The 13,150-nt window shown below is 55.5% G+C and overlaps 4 protein-coding genes across 4 annotated transcripts; all 4 read right to left on the reverse strand.

Moving 5' to 3' along the window:
* Positions 1-1,971: 1,971 nt before the first annotated feature.
* LOC126766793 (uncharacterized) lies at positions 1,972-2,319 on the reverse strand. Its single transcript, XM_050484503.1, has one exon. The coding sequence runs from the start codon at positions 2,317-2,319 to the stop codon at positions 1,972-1,974; it is 348 nt and encodes a 115-aa protein (XP_050340460.1).
* A 4,854-nt stretch (positions 2,320-7,173) lies between these two features.
* Positions 7,174-7,671, reverse strand: LOC126766795 (MIP18 family protein F45G2.10-like). The gene has a single exon (XM_050484504.1). The coding sequence runs from the start codon at positions 7,669-7,671 to the stop codon at positions 7,174-7,176; it is 498 nt and encodes a 165-aa protein (XP_050340461.1).
* A 1,102-nt stretch (positions 7,672-8,773) lies between these two features.
* Positions 8,774-9,914, reverse strand: LOC126766796 (uncharacterized). Its single transcript, XM_050484505.1, has 3 exons — positions 9,865-9,914; positions 9,133-9,559; positions 8,774-9,058 (listed from the first exon to the last, which is right to left on the reverse strand). The coding sequence occupies exons 1-3, from the start codon at positions 9,912-9,914 to the stop codon at positions 8,774-8,776; spliced, it is 762 nt and encodes a 253-aa protein (XP_050340462.1).
* A 1,021-nt stretch (positions 9,915-10,935) lies between these two features.
* Positions 10,936-11,881, reverse strand: LOC126766797 (uncharacterized protein DR_0269-like). The gene is given in 2 exon segments (XM_050484506.1): positions 10,936-11,641; positions 11,643-11,881. Coding segments are annotated over 2 exon segments (945 nt in total).
* Positions 11,882-13,150: the final 1,269 nt, after the last annotated feature.

Here is a 13,150-nt window from a genome sequence, read left to right on the forward strand (position 1 = left end):
TTTTTTTTTTCTTCCTCTCTCCCCTCCTTGTGAGATTGTGTGTGAGAGGTGGGCGAAGAAGAGATTGCGATCTTTTTTTTTTTGGTGTGTGTGGGGGGGGAAGTATCGGATTCGCCTACCTCATCAAGCCTGGATCCGTGAGTAATGAAATGATGACAGCGCGCGTGTGTGTGTCTTTGGTCTTTTTACGCCTGTTCGCGTCTAGTAACGAACGTCTATTCCAGAGAAGTGAAGACGCGCCTTAGCCGTTGACTCGGTGGCGTCGTCTTCGACGCTTCTCTTCGCTCGACCAACATGTCCTCGACGCACCGGAAGGCACGTCAAGTTTTCTGTGCAGAAGGCAGCTGTGCTGTCCTCCGCAAGTGGGCCGCGTTTGGCTGTCACGCGCTTTCTTCGCGGCGTGGCTTACCGGGGACGGCACCCCTGCCGCCACCCTGCCGCTTGTACAACTGAACACAAACCTCTGCCTCGAGGTGCGCCACGCTATGCGCAAGCAACGCCAAGGCCCTATCAGCTCGCGGGGAACTGGCAGGAGCCGATCCAGCAGGAACGAGTCCCATCGTTTGCCTCGTATCTGTCCAAGAGCGCCGGTGACTGCAGTTTCCAAGGCATGTCCAGCGAGCAGGGTCGCACCCGCTCATGCAACGTGCCGTCCCGCAAAGCCACCGTGAACGCATTCAATTCCCGCACGCACTGGGCAATTTCGTCTGCGTATGGGGGGTTCACCGATGATAACGCGCTGCTGCAGTTCTGCAAAGCAGACGACGGAGACACAGGTGAGGAGAGGCTCCTGCCGTATTGTCCGCGATGGCTTTCAGCGACACGCAAGCGGCTTGGAGGCGGTTGCAGTACTCTTCCTTTTCGTCCAGACGCTGAAGGAGAAGACGTTGTGGTCCGACTGCCGCCGACACTCCGCCGTGCATCGCTCGAGTAACGCCGTAGCGCAGCGTTTCGGCAACGAGAGTGTTCCACGCAGAAGGAGTGGGCACGTCTCGCTGCTGGGGTGCGCAGGAAGATGCGTTCCTCAAGTGATCATCATCTACGGCAGCAGAGAGGACAGCAAGGGGAAAGCAGGTCGAGAACTCCTCTTTCGGGGGGAACGGTTCGTCGCTGGAGCCGCTGGTGCTCGCGGATGAGCCGATACGGTGTTGTCAATGGCTTCTCCGACAAATGCACTGCTACAAAGAGGACAATCTTTGGCCGCCTCACTGTCGCTAAGCACTGGTGCACTCATTCGTTTGCAGGAGAAAAAAATCAAAGCAGCATACTAACATGCAAATCGCTTTTTCTTTTTCCTCGTTCTTTTCCCCCAGTGTATGTGTGTGTGTGTGTGTGTCTGTGTTGTGTGTGTGTGTTGCACTTTCTCTAGCAAGACCGCATTCAATAACGAAAAGTGAAAATGCAACGATTCGAGTGGGCAGAATGAGTCACTCTGCTTTGATCGTCATCCCACTCATTCGTGCTTTCCTTTCGACGCGTGTCTTTATTCGCTTTTTATGATTGACACGACGTCCTTCACCGTCACACTGCCCGCTGTAGTTCACTCTGTTGCTGTTGTTTTGGGATCGCGGCCGCCGTAGCTGAACAAAATGGACCAGCAACAAGAAGAGGAAAAAGGGGGAACAAATAGAATAGCAGCGTACAAACGCAACACGCAAATAGAGGGAAAGGAAGAGATCTTTCTCCGCGGTGGGTAACACTAGCAGCGCTTTTGCTTAGGTGGAAGCGTTGATCTCTTTGATTTGTTTTATTTTTCATGTTGCTGGTGTGGTGCTCCCGCCAAGGTCGCTGCGCGGGGAAAAAGACCCGTTGTACGCGTGGCACTGTCGCTTGCAGGGGCACGCCTGTGTGCGCCACAGGACTGCTTTGCCTTGTCTGGATTACGTCACGTGCAAGGTTCTGTATGCGCACTTTCTTTTTGTTGTTTTTGATCTTATTCTTGTTGGTGTTCTTGTTGTTTTTCTTTTGTTTTTAAGCGAGACGTTTGATGATGTGAAGACCACTGTCGGTTTGCACAACACCACTGATCTCTCCAACACGCAGGCTGCGCACGGCGTCTTCAAATGGCTTCATCATTTCGCCCGGACCGAAGAAGCCGAGATCCCCGCCTTTGGCGAAGCTGCCGCAATCGGAGCGAGCCTGGGCGGCCTCTTCAAAGGTGAGTTTTCCATCCTGGATATCCTTCAGCCAACGACTGAGTTCCTCCAGAGCCTCCTGGTAGCTCACATTAGACGTGCTCGCGCCAGTGCGACGAGAAACTGGGTTGCGGCTGCCATTGAACTTAATAAGCAGATGCTCAGCGCGTAGTTGCTCAGACATTGTCTCTGCGATCAACGACAAAAAAGAAAAAAAAATAAAGGGGAAGCGGTTGCGGTAAACAAAAACGATGATGCGGTGTGTTGCAAAAAAAAGAATCGAGACTTAGGAATAGGGAGACTTGGAAGATCTTTAGGAGAGAACGCACCATGAAGACGGCGCTCGTGGAAGAGGAAAAGCAACAAAGGAAACGCTGTTTCAGACGGCACAGGAGCGCCCGGTTGCAAGCGGTGCGTGGTCTTTCTTCTGCTCCTTCTACTCTCCTCGCTTTCAGCTGACAGGGGAGCCGGCTTTTCTGCAGTCGCCACACCGTGCTGCCACGACAAAAAAGGAAAGACAGTTGAAAACGCAGAAGAAAACCAGCCGATCAAAATTCGTGGAGCGTTGTCGCATTGCTACCCCGCAATGGTTGTTGTTGTCTTGTTTGTGTGTTTCGTGTTCGTGCTGCCTCAAAAGCAGTTATTGCGTTTTCACTTTGTGCATTTGAGATGAGGGGAAGGAAGTCCTTTATTCTTTTCTTGTGTGCGCAGAGTGCTTCTGCATATCTAGACGGATTGACGGGTGTCGCTGCAGGAGAGAGAGAGAGAGAGAGAGAGAAGGCGGAGACAGAGGAGCGGGGGGAGAAGAAGGAAAGGAGAATCACCCGCCCTCTCAAAGGGATGCTACTGACCGAGGGCGAGAGCACCAACGGTGACGACGGGAACGTCACTTGCCAGAGCGTAAGCAGCCAGTGTCGGGGAGTCGGTGCAGATGGCCACGCGCTCGCCGAATTTGCTGCGAAGATAGAACGTGTACTCTAGAATGCCTTGGTGCGTGGTGGCCTCGCGGGGGTCTCGGTTCAAGAAATTCCAACTCGGACACAGACATGGGCGCCCCTCCGTCGGCGCCACAGGGGTCGCCATGCGAGAGGAAGGCGGAGCAGCCACCGACGGCGGTGCATCCCAGCCCGGGATACGGGGCTGCAACAAGGGCAGGAGCTCCGCGTACTCGTGCCAAGAAGGCAGCACCGCCGCTGCCGATGCGAGCGCGATGCGTTCGCCCTCTCGCTGCTCGTCGAGGATGAATGCCGCCTTCCACTCGGCGATAAGGTCAGGGCATCGCCGGCCGCCGCGATCAATGCACGCATCGCCGACGGCCCCTCATCCTTCTCGTCGTTCTCCCTCACCGCAGCAGCAGCAGCGTTGCTGTGCTCCTCACCCATCGGCGGTACATCCGCGACGCCCTGCACACCCGAAACGTCGTCCAGCAAGTCCGCAAGGTTTGAGAGGTACCCTTTCACGTCGGTGGGTAGTCGCAGCATATTTCTGTCCGTTATGACGGCAAAAACATCGGCAGAGTCGTGACCTGAGATGAGGTAAAAGACGGCGGTGGTGTCCAAGACCAGCGTGCCGTTGCTAACGCGGGAAAAGGGGATGGAAAGCTCGGTGATCCTCTGCTTCACCTCATCCGACTGGGACAAGAGCTTCATCACGTGCTGCCGAAGCTCGTCGAGATGCACAGACTCGATGGAAGTGTCAAACAGGGTGTATGGGCCTGGACGGCGCACGTGACGTCAAACTCATCAACGTCGTCCTCGGCCTCGGAACAGGCTGACGACGCAGCGCTGCCCGCACGGTGTTCAAAGGCCGGGACGTACGCTGATGCCCTCCCGCCCCGTGCACGCCTTGTTGTGACCCGTGGTGGCCCTTCTATGGCTGTCTGATAACCGCATGGCGCCAAACACCGATGGCGATCGCGTGCATTCTTCTCGAACGCATCCTCCTCCGCTTTTCCTTCTCCCGCGGCGCTCTGACTGGCAACCGGTTGACGGAGCTGCTGGCACCGCTGTCGCTGCCATCGCGTCCGCTTGCGATAAAGCTCAAAGGGCCTTGTAGTACGATAGAGCAGACTTGTCTGCCCGCACTATCCTGCTGAAAGCCATGCAATCGCACCAGTGCGAGGTCCGTGCAGCGTGAAAGGGCCACGTACGCCTGCCCCGCTTCAAGGTGGACTTCAGGTCAATGTCCACTTTGGTGAGTGAGAGCCTTGCGCCTTGTGGATCGTCATGGCGTAAGACAGGATGAGGATTTGACAAGTAGACGAGACCACCGTGTTCCCTCTCGTTTCCTCCCATATCTGAGGCTCCATTGCCAGCGCCCGCGACACGGGGCGCCCTTGCGTCTCAAACACAACTAAAGGCAGCATTGTGTGCTGCGTCTGCAGGTTCCCGTTCACGCCGCGGGTGACCCTGCGCGCCCGCGAGACAACAAGTCCGTTGCTGCTCGTGAACTCGAAGTTTTTGGTGTAGTCGACGAACCCCGTCACAACACCAACGGTTCCATTCGCGAGGCCGGACGACACGTCAATGTTCTTGATGAGCATCACGCGACAGCCGACACGCAGCACCACGAGCTTCAGCACGGTGCTTTCTGTAAAGGTCCCCTCGCCTACGTAGTCCACTTGATACATGTATTCTGGGTTGTTGAAACGGTCCAGGCGCCTGTAGTAATACTCGTTTTGCTGCGCTACCTCGTCGCGCTTTGGGCGGAGGTTCGTGTAGCCGTCAAACTCGGCGCGGAGCAGAACACCAAAGCCGTCGGTAAACACGAACTGTGTGGCGTTAATCTGCGCACTACCAGTCTCATGGGGCGGGCTTCGAGAATTCTGGGTGGTGATGGTGGTGGTGGCCACCCGCAACTCTGTCACATCCACGGTGTTCGCGTCGACCTCCGCGACGACGTTGGCGTGCGAAGAATCGCTCATCGCCGAAAGCGTGTCGATGGTGGCGTTGGACAGCGTCCCGAAGCGCATTTCATTCAGCAGGTGGAAGAAGCTGCTGTCGCGCTGTCGGAATGGCTTCGACAGAAGGCACACGTGGGGTTCACCTTGACCCACACTTGGCTTTCAAACGCGAAGGTGGGGCCCGTATCTTGCGATCCGCAACTTGCTTGCGAACCGGCGGGAGCTGCAAAAATCACCGGTCAGTACGAGCTGGATACCGCCAAAGGGCGCGGACCGCGGACGCAGCGCGCGATGTGTTCAAGCAAGTCGAACATGTATGCACTGAGCATGGACACCTCATCAATGATGAGCGTGCGGCAGCAGCGCCAATCCGCGTTTTTCGCCTTCTTCATTTTGATCTTTTCAACAATGGGGCCCCACTTCTGCCCTTCCTCGACGATGCCGCAGCCGGCAAACCGGTGGATGGTGCTGCCCCCAAGGTTGAGCGCCGCAATGCCTGTCGTGCCGGTGACAAACGTCGTACTCCGCGGCAGTCGCTTGATGATAGTGCGCAAAGATGAGACTTGCCCGTGCCGCACCACCGGTGATGAAGACAGAGCGCCGTTCCTTCACAACGAGATGGTAGGCCTCCCGCTGCTCGTCTGACAACTGCGCTAACAACTCCTCTTCCGTGTCAGCATTCGCCCAAGCAGCGGCTGCGCGGGTTGAACCGTTTTCTGCCCTAGTGGCGCCCTCCGGCAGTCGTGCCAGCTCCTGTTTCCCACCACCACAGGACACTTCTGTTTTTGCAGGTGAGCCAGGGACACCGACCGGCCCTTCCACCTTAGCGTTCCCCTCCGTTTCCGTGGCGGGATTGGCTATTCGGAAGCCTCTGCGACGCCCAAAATGCAGGGGGCGCAGCGGGCGGCCCTCCGTAGCCTCGTCACCGTCAACCACGATAAACGCGCGGGGCTCCACCCGTTGACCGCACGCGGGCCTCTGTGTTGCACACCGCAGTCACCATTTTGTGGCGGGCGTTGCCTCCGTGCCATGGGCCAAAGGACTACCTGTAACAGTTTCCGGCTTTTCGTCCGGCGTGCTGGGAGCCGTCGACGATACAGTGGCCTCGCTGCGACAGGGCGGAAAGAGCGGCGGCGTTTGTCGCGCCTGTTCACTGGCACTTCCTTGTGACTGCGAGGGTGATACGGCTGGAAGGTGTACCACATGCGGCGCATCGTCTGCACGTGGCAGGCTCGCCATCGTCGCCTCGGATACCGCATGTGCATCGGCAGCCATCGCCTGCTCAAGGGAACCGGGTTGAAGGACGATGACAGGCGCTCGGAGTTGGCAGAGGACGGAACGGGATACCGGCCGCCGTTGGTGGAGCCGGAAACGTCTCCTGAGGATTGCGAATGAGCTACCGTGGTGCTGCTTCCAGCGCTGTATTTATTATGCTCGATGCGTTGCTTCTTCACATGCGGCGACCTCGAACGCCGCACTGCACCGTCGTCAGTGTTCTCCATTGCGACTGCATCACAATTTGCGGCGTGATCTCTGCGTAGAGAATACAAAGTACCACGCCTATCAGGCGTGCCGCGAACGTCGCATTCACCAGAGAGCGACGGAGTCGGCAGGTCTTGCGCTGACAGGCACTGCGAGCCAGTCAGGGCTGACGCGTCACTGTTCATCCAATGGTCAAGAGAGAGGTGATGAAGGCTTAATGATAAAAAAAAAAAAAGACAGAGAGGAGGGAGAAGGGAGGAACAGGCAATGAACACCAAACAACAAGAAAAAAAGCCAGTAGGCGGGGATAAAGGTTGCCCAAAAGAAAATGGCTTGCTAACCAGATTCGCAGAAAATGGAAAAACGGAGAACGAAAGTGCGTTTCTGTGTGTAAGAGAGAAAGAGGAAGAAGACGTCCATACACCGCCGCTTGCGGGAAAATGCAAGCAACCCCAACGCGTGAAACGGAGAGCAGCGCAAGCAACAAAGTTGAGCTTTGCTCCTGTTCTTGTTTTTTTTTTCTGTGATTTCCTTAAAGCTGCAGAGGAGTTACGTCGAACATGACGCATTCAAAAAAAAAAAACAAAAAAGCAAAATGAAACAACAAGAAAAAAAAGAAACAGCAATAACACCGTAGCAAGAGAACCGTGTCCTTTAGCAGTTTTCCTCGTAGTCGTACATGCAAGACTCTACGACCGATAGCAGGTTCTTGTTCTCCAACGCCGCGGCGACGCGCTCCTTGTCATTGAGCTGCTTATTCACCTGCTCTTCCTGGTCATGCGTACCTGGGGTCACGTAGACGTCAATCTTCGTGTACTGAGGCAAGGAGCGTTGCAGTTTCAACGAGATGCTGAGGCCGATGAGAGCCGTCAGGCTGCAGTGAAGGGGAACCGTGGGCGTGAACATGACCTTTACGTACTTGCGTCCGTTACTGAAGTCGACGGTGATCAGGGAGGGTTCCACCACTTTTAGTTGCTCCAGTGTGTTTGGGTGTTCAGGGTCGCGGATACGACGAATAATCTCAAAAATTTCCCAGGCATCAATTGGGTCCTCGACCGCTTCATTGTGCTCGGCCGCCTTATCTTGACAAGTACGACCGCCGCCTTCAATTTCTTCATGGACAACGGGAGAAGGATTCGCCAAGGCCGTCATTGGGAAGCGCTGGTTGCTCTTGGTATGGTTTTGCCACCGCTGTTGTTGGTTCTTCGCCTTTCTTTCGGTCCTCACTCTTTCTCTTTGTGTCCTATGGAAAGACAGGGCTCACTGTGTGTGGGGGAGAGAAAAGACGTGTGGATGTGGAAAAAAGAATGAGGGGTGTGTACGCACTATGAAAAGCAACAGTGGTAAGCACAAGGAAAGACAAGACGGTACACACGTGCATGCAGCGGAGGTGGAGAGAGTGAATTCGAGTGGACGTTCCAGTCAGTGGACAGCAAACGGCATTTTAATTGGGCCTGCGCTTCTTGCCTTGCACTTACACTCCGCTGTGAACAGCACGGATATTGAGTCAATTGTGTACGAATCACCTTTCTGCACTCTTTGTAGACGGTCGAGAACCGCCAAGTCTTTCAGGATCGCGCGGATCGTCTTTCTCGTGTTTGTGTTCAAACAAATTTATGCGTTGTTATTAAACAAAAAAAAAAGGAAAATGAATGAAGCGGCAACTGCAGCCCGCATCGTCGATTGACAGCGAGTGGGGTGGCAATCCGCAAAAGAACAAAAAAAGAGACTGAAAGGACAGGCGCAAAAGAGAAGCTTTTCTGCCTTCCTTTTTTAAAAGTGTTATCTCTTCTCTTTTCCTCCCCTTTCGCGCCGCTGACGACGGTTCGAAAGGGCAGAAGCTAAGCGAAAAAAGGGCAGAAAAGAGGGGCGCCACCCACAATAGCCGCGGGCTCTCTTTCCACAGACTGACGAGCATGGAAAGTGGTGTTAGGACGCAAATGCCACAAAGATACGAAGAAAAACAGTCAGTAGAAACAAGGAAGGACAAGGGGAGAGGAAAGCCGCGTTGGGTCAAAAAAAAAAGCATTTAGTTGCGACGCTGGCTGGGGCGTCTCTGTGGGCTCCCGCTTCCCGCCCCGCTGTTGCTGGCTGGGACTCTTACGCGCCTGCGGGCTGCCACCCTGCTGCGACACACCCTTCGCGGGGCTGGGGCTCGCACCCTTTTGCTGCTGGCTGGGGCGCCCCTGCGAGGCTTGCACCCCCGGCGCGGAGTTGTTGGCTGTTGCGCGCCTGAGCGGGGCTGCTGCTACCCTCAGCACGTGCCGCCTGCCCGGAGGCATCTCCTCTGTGAGAGAGTCTTTGTCGTCCTCCTCCTCCTCTTCTTCCTCTTCGTCGTCGTCTTTTCCTCGTCATCGTCTTCCTCGGATTCGGCACCCGCCGCGACTTCGTCCGACATTCCCTCCTCGTCGGTGTCTTCGCTGTCGCTGGGCGCTGTGGGGTCGACGGCACCGTCTTCGCTGCTGTCCTCCTCCTCTTCGTCTTCTTCCTCCTCCTCTTCTTCCTCAGCTGCCTCGTCGGCGGCGGCAGCGCGCTGCTTCTGGTCAGCTTCAATAGGGAGGAGAGCTCGCTGTCATCGTCATTGTTTTCGTCCTCGAGGTCGGACTCCCCCACCTCGCTGCTGGTCATCTCTTCATCGTCCTCCTCGCTGGCACCGGCGCCGGCGGCCTTCTCCTCGACGTCGGCGTCGTCGTCGGCATCTGAAAGATTGACGAAGGGGTTGGCGTCGGCCTCCTCCAATTCGCGGATGTAGCCGGTGCAATGAACCCCGCTCGAGCCTTTGGCGTGGAACAGTACCGATTGGGCAGCGTTGAAGACAAGGTCGGTGGAGGCCTGCAAAACGTTCTTCTCCGCCTCCACCGTAGCCAGCGGGTGGGACTTCCCGTCAACGGTGACGTAGAGTGTCGTGCGGCCCGTGGCGTTGTGGGGCAGCGCAATGATGCTGAGATGGAAGCCGTGGCTGGGTGGAATCGCCAGCTTGTGCTCCTTGCCGGGGTTGACCTGGAATGCGTGGAATTCCTCCATGATGAACCGGAACGAACTGAAAAAAGAAAAGAATGAGTGAGCGAGGATAAGGCAAAGTTGCTGAAGGGAGTCTTTGGCGTTGTTTGAAAGACAGTGAGAGGAAAAAAAAAAAAAAAAAGAAAGTGAGAGAAAGAGAGAGAGAGATAAAGGAGTCGGGTGTCAGCACAAAGGCATTCTCATCGCTCACAAAGTGACAGCCCCCAGGGTGGCTTTAAAAAAAAGAGAGAATCTGCTTTCATCAGAGTTCATCATAGAGCTTCAAGAAAGCACCAGTTCTGTGTCATAATAGTGCAGCGCGATCGCCTCTGCAGAGGGGCTTACCGTTGACGCAAAGACTCTTTCACTGCCGCCTGCCGTCTCTCCTGCACCATGTACAGCGTACTTTTTTTCTCTTTCCGTTCTTTCTTTCAACGACAATGAGTCTCTGTCTGTGGATCTTCTTTGTTTTTTGTTTCTTTTTCTTTTTCAAGATGACAGGACACTGCGGAATCCGTGTAGAGCAAAAACGCAAGTGGACAACCGGATGAGGAAAAATAAGGTCAAAGAAAGATGCTACAAAAAAAAAAAAAGGAGGAGGAATGTACAGAGAGCAGTGTGACTGCACCCGTGACGCTTCGCTCAGTGGTGCGTCCTTTATGCCCCACGTACCCTTCCTCCCTTCTTTTCTTCTTTCGTTGTCACAAATGGACTTTCGACTCTCTGGTTTCCCTTCCGCAGCGAAGTGAATCAAGTTTCAGGGTTTTTAGGGGAGGTGGTTTGCTCAGTTTTTTGTTTTTTTCTCTCCTGTCTTGCACGAGTGTGCGAGTGTGGTCTCTCTCGTCATTGAACAAGTGATGCGGCGATTTCACTGCGACGCCTACGGGGAGCGGTTTTTTTTGGTTAAACGTTGAAGAATTATGACAAAGGGAAAGGGAGAAAAGGAAGAAGAAAAAAGAAAGAAAAGAAGAAAAGGAAGCGGGAAAAGAGGTCTCGTTCTCCTGTTATCTGTAAACGGTAGCTTTGGTCAAAGGGACAAGAAACAGAAAAGGAAAAAAGGACAAAAAAGGGTGTAAAGGACTTACGTTGTTTAGTTTAGTTAGCGAGTGAGAGAGAGAAGTAGCAAAAATAGGGGAAAGTGTCTGTTTACTAGAAGAGGTTAGGCAGCGCGCTCCCCCCCCCCCCGTTTCAACGAAGCAGCGGCGGGTGTGATGATTCAAAGGCTACGGGGGAGGGGAAAAAAGAGGGAAGAGGAGAGGGAGAGGGTCCAGTTGGGACCCGGTTTGCCCTCACGGTGTGACGCCCGCCACCCGAACGGCCTGGCGGCGGCGGGGCAGCCGGACGGAAGCCTTGTCTGGCGAGCGTTGGCAACGTGCGGTGTCAGCACACTCATGTTGATCCTTGGGACGGGAAGATTTAGTTGCGACCACGGAAGCCGCCGCGGCCACCACGGAAGCCGCCACGATCTCCGCCGCGACCACCGCGGAAGCCGCCGCGATCTCCACCACGACCACCGCGGAAGCCACCGCGATCTCCACCACGACCACCGCGGAAGCCACCGCGATCTCCACCGCGACCACCGCGGAAGCCACCGCGATCTCCACCGCGACCACCACGGAAGCCACCGCGATCTCCACCACGACCACCGCGGAAGCCACCGCGATCTCCACCGCGGCCGCCGCGCTCCTGGCGCTGGAATTTCTGCAGGACACCATCGTCGTCGGAGTCCTCGTCGTCCTCGTCTTCATCCTCGCCCTCGTCGTCCTCGTCGTCCTCGTCTTCGCCCTCGGAGTCCATGTCGGCGCCCTCTTCGTCGTCCGAGTCCTCGGGCATCTCCTCGTCGCTGGGCATTTCGTCGTCCTCCTCGTCCTCCTCCTCTTCATCGTCGTCGGAATCGCCGCCAGCAGGCGCGGCGCCGTGGGGGCCCTCGGCCTCGCTACCGGAGACTTCTTCGTCGTCCTCCTCCTCCTCGTCATCGTCGGAGTCGTCGCCGTGGAGGGCCAACTTCGCGCCCTCGCCGTCTTCGTCCTCTTCGTCGTCTTCGTCGTCGGGCATCATGAGGTCATCATCGTTGCCGACTGGCTGGACGTAGCCGGTGACGTGCACGACGCCGGCGCCCTGCAGAGAAGGCCGCACCCTGGGCCTCTGTGAACACAAGGTCGGTGTTCATCTGGTACACACCGCGCTTGGGGTCAAGAGTGGCGACGGTGAACTGCTTACCCTCAAACACCACCACGAGCGAGATGGCGCCGGAGGCATTGGCGGGCACAGCGAGCTGTGTAATGCGAAGAGCGCATTCCTCGGGGATCTTGGGCTTCACCTGCTTGCCGGCGGCGACCTCGATACCGTAGAAGCCTTCCATTGTTTCCTGTTAAAATCCGTGTTGTTGAAACGGTGATAAGTGAAACGCAAGAAAAAGGGGAGTGGGAAAAAAATAGTTGTATCGGCCTTGAGCACTTGGAGAGCTTAACGAGACTAACGAGAAACGAAAACGTGATCGTGTGGATTACTAAACAGAAAGAAACAAAAGGTGAAACATGCGCACAAGAAGGAAAAGGGGAAGGAGAAGGAGACGGTTGTTCTGTCAACCCACAGAGTGGCGCTGACCTTCATAGAGAGCCATGCGCGTAGGCACGAGAGTTGCGTATGAAGGTGTCGTGGAAACGAGTGAATCGCGGAGACCGTAGCGCGTTTCCTGGATAGGAATAGGAGAGGCAAGGCAAGGGGAAAGAGGAGAGAAAGAGAGCCAGCCACTTGTGTCCTTGTGCGCATTCACTGTCACCTTACTCACTTCTGTCTTTTCTTGACCTCTACATGGCATGTGTTTCAAAAGCTCAAATAAATCGTCTTTAATCGATGTTGTGTGCGCGCCAGATATCGCGGATCCAGTCTGATTACGCTTGCGTTATGCCACACTTCGGCAGACTTACTTCTCTGACTCCTTCGAGCCCTTTCTCGTGGGAGGCTGGAGACAAGGAGGACAACAGCGGCGCGGTCACACCACTAGCAGCGGAGCTGCCAAAGACAAAGGAGAAACGTCCATCCACTTCCAATCAGTGGTCACTGTCGCTGCCCTCCTCTTTGTCGTCTTCATCAAAAAAACTGTCGTCGCCGTCCATGCTAGGCTGGATGTAGCCGCAGACGTGCACAGAGCCGGCCCCCTCGGCGGAGAAGCTCGCGTTCTGCTTGCCGCTGAACACACTATCCATCGAGCTCTGATAAAGAGCGAGTTTGGGGTAAGGGTCAGGAGAGAGAGCGGGCCGCCTTGGGAGTTGACGGTGACCCGCAGCGTGATGGCCTCGGTCGCACCAGTGGGCAGTGCAACCTGCATCAAACGGAAAATGCAGTCTTCCGGGATCGTCGTCTTTACCGCTGACTGTCCAGCGTAGACCTCAAAGCCATAGAATCCCTTCATCGCGGCCACGACAGTATGAGGCAAAGCAAGGGTGTGAGAGGGGAAGGGAAAAGAATGAACTAAGTGAAGACCAGCAGACGGGGGAGTCTAAGAGACCTCCTTGTTTGCTTTATTACTTCCTTCCTTGCATACTCTTGCCGCCATGGGAGAAGGAAAAAGAGAGTGAAAAGCGTTCAATGCGTAGGGGAAAAGGCGGGAGAAAGAAAAGACTTGGGG

Source organism: Bactrocera neohumeralis, unplaced genomic scaffold (genome assembly GCF_024586455.1).
Source record: "Bactrocera neohumeralis isolate Rockhampton unplaced genomic scaffold, APGP_CSIRO_Bneo_wtdbg2-racon-allhic-juicebox.fasta_v2 ctg2550, whole genome shotgun sequence".
In the NCBI taxonomy this organism is placed as follows: domain Eukaryota; kingdom Metazoa; phylum Arthropoda; class Insecta; order Diptera; family Tephritidae; genus Bactrocera; species Bactrocera neohumeralis.